The sequence below is a fragment of the Lagopus muta genome, chromosome 15, assembly GCF_023343835.1.
Source record: "Lagopus muta isolate bLagMut1 chromosome 15, bLagMut1 primary, whole genome shotgun sequence".
NCBI lineage: Eukaryota > Metazoa > Chordata > Aves > Galliformes > Phasianidae > Lagopus > Lagopus muta.
The window spans coordinates 2,234,327-2,236,693 of record NC_064447.1 but is presented as its reverse complement, the minus strand read 5'-3'; the positions used below and the strand labels follow the sequence as shown (position 1 = coordinate 2,236,693).

At 61.3% G+C, this 2,367-nt stretch overlaps 1 protein-coding gene across 1 annotated transcript in view; it reads left to right on the top strand.

The window, feature by feature from the left end:
• Nucleotides 1-25: 25 nt before the first annotated feature.
• Nucleotides 26-2,367, top strand: part of WDR90 (WD repeat domain 90) — a 29,624-nt gene continuing 27,282 nt past the window's right edge. The window contains exons 1-5 of the mRNA XM_048962011.1: nt 26-138; nt 689-780; nt 852-1,028; nt 1,239-1,377; nt 1,865-2,035. Of these exons, the coding sequence (XP_048817968.1) occupies nt 129-138; nt 689-780; nt 852-1,028; nt 1,239-1,377; nt 1,865-2,035 (589 nt within the window). The 5' untranslated portion in view covers nt 26-128. The remainder of the gene's footprint in view (nt 139-688; nt 781-851; nt 1,029-1,238; nt 1,378-1,864; nt 2,036-2,367) is intronic.

Here is a 2,367-nt window from a genome sequence, read left to right as displayed (position 1 = left end):
GAGCGCGGCGCCCCCTATCGGCCCGGAGGCCCCGCGGGGCGGGCACCACGTGACGTGCTCCCGAAGGGGGGCGTGGTTTCGCGGCGTGCGGGCGCGGATTGGCGGCGGGCGCGCGGGACGGTTGAGCCATGGCGGCGGGTAGCGGCGCAGGGACGGGGCTGGGGGGCGTTGAGACACCTTGGGGACGGGGGATGGGGACGATGGGACGGAGGGATAGGAACGCTGGGATAGGGCTGGAGGGCCGTGGGGACGTAAATACGCGGCGGGATAGGGATTGGGAGGGGAATGGGGACACCAGGATGCGGTGGGATAAGGATGGATGGGAATGGGGACACAGTGGGATAGGGTTGGGGTGGAATGGGGACGCAGAGACACGCTGGGATGGGGCTGGGGGCACTGGGACACATCGAGACGAGCCTGGAGGGCTGTGGGACACCGGAACAGGGCTGGGGGTACCGGGGGGAATGGGATATGCTGGGACAGACCCGGGGTGGAGTGCTTGGGGGCACCGGGCACGCCGGGACAGGGCTGGGGGGTGTTGGGACGGGGCTGGAGGGGTTGGGATGGGGCTGGGGAGCACCGGGAGGATGCTGGGGCAGTGGGGATGTTGACACAACGCCGGGGAAGAGGAGGGGAGGTCACGATGGTGTCCTGTGCGTTGCATCCTCCACGCATCGCCTCCCTGCAGCGTGGCAGAGCCCCTACCTGAACGTCTTCAAGCATTTCCGTGTGGAGGAATGGAAGCGCTCCCACAAGGAGGGAGACGTCACGACTGTGATGGTAACGAAGGTGCCAGGGATGGCCCTTACCCAGGGTGGGCAGCAGAACCCCATCATGCTGTGCTCCTGCAGGACAAGACGCTGAAGGGCACGGTGTATCGCATCCGGGGCTCCATCCCTGCCAGCAACTACCTGCAGCTGCCCCGCACTGGCTCTCAGTCTCTGGGGCTGTGTGGCCGTTATCTCTACCTGCTGTTCCGGCCCCTGCCCCGCAAGTACTTCGTGGTGCACCTGGATGTGGCTACTGAGGTGTGTGGGGGTGTGGGGTGGGTGTCCTGGGGGGACTGGGTCCTGCTGGGAGCTGCAGAAGGGGTTTAAGGAGGTGACAGAGCCCTGTGCTCCTTTAGGGGCTGCTGGGGCTGCTATCCAGCCCCTAACAGGGGCTGCAGGGAAGCTGGGGCGGTTGTGAGGTCCCTCCCAAACCCGCAGGGTGAGTGATGTGCTCCCATCTGTCCCCAGGAGAACCAGGTGGTGCGCATCTCCTTCTCCAACCTGTTCAAAGAGTTCAAATCCACGGCCACGTGGCTGCAGTTCCCCTTCATCTGTGGGGCAGCCAAGGGTTCGCTGCGTGACAGCACAGCCAGGGCTTCCAGGCAAGGTAAGAGGTGGCCAAAGCGAATCATTAGAAAATCAATGGGGTTTGGAAGTGGAGTGGTATGGGTGAGGAGATTTGAGGGGGAGCCCAGCATCCCTCCTGCAGCTCACAGCGGTGGGTGAGGTGAGTTTCCTGATCTCACATCTGTGCTAGTTGGGAGCAGAGAGGTTGAGCGTGGGGGAGATATTGAGCAGGCAGTAGTTTTCACTTGAGGTGTGGAGTTGTTTGGGGCTTTTTCTTTATGCTGCAGAGGGACTCTGAGGAGCTGGGAGGTTGGGGCCCTGAGGGGCTTTGTGCACCGTGGCATTTCCATTGCTGCAGCCAGACTAACACAGCACAGCCCCAAACCGGCTGTGTGTGCAGGTGGGGGTGGAGGAGCAGAGTGGGGATGGGACAGATGGGGCACAGCTGTGCCGTGTGTGTGCCACCCACCTCGTGTCTCCTGCTTTGCACGAATTCTGCTGTACCTGTTAAAGTTCTTTGTCTGCAGACCTGGTGGGAGCTGCCCCTGCCAACGCACGCTGGACCTGCCTGGTGCTTGACCTGCACTATGTGCTCTCCCTGTACCTGAGCCGGCGGTACAGCCACCTGAGGAGCATCAAGCTCTGCTCCAACCTGCTGGTCAAAAACGTCTGCACCAGCGACTTGCTGTTTGAGCCAGGTGGGGAGCTGAGACCCTGTGAGATTTCGACCAAGCCTGGTTGTACCCCGGCGTTCTAAAAGCTGCTTTTAGAGCCCTAAGTGCAGCAGGGCCACTGCCTCTGGCTGAGCAGCTTGAATTCTTAGTCTGTGAGCATGGGAAGGTGTCTGTGGCAAACGCTGGGCTGGCTGTAGTGCAGCAGTGGTAGGAAGCAGAAGGGGCAAAGCGCTTGGTGAGATGTGAGCAGGTTCTGTGTGCAGTAGTCGATGCAGCCTCTTGACCTCCCTGGAGGAAAGGGTCATCTCATTTTCTAGCTGGAAAAGTAAATGAGCAGAAAAAAAGTTAAATATCTT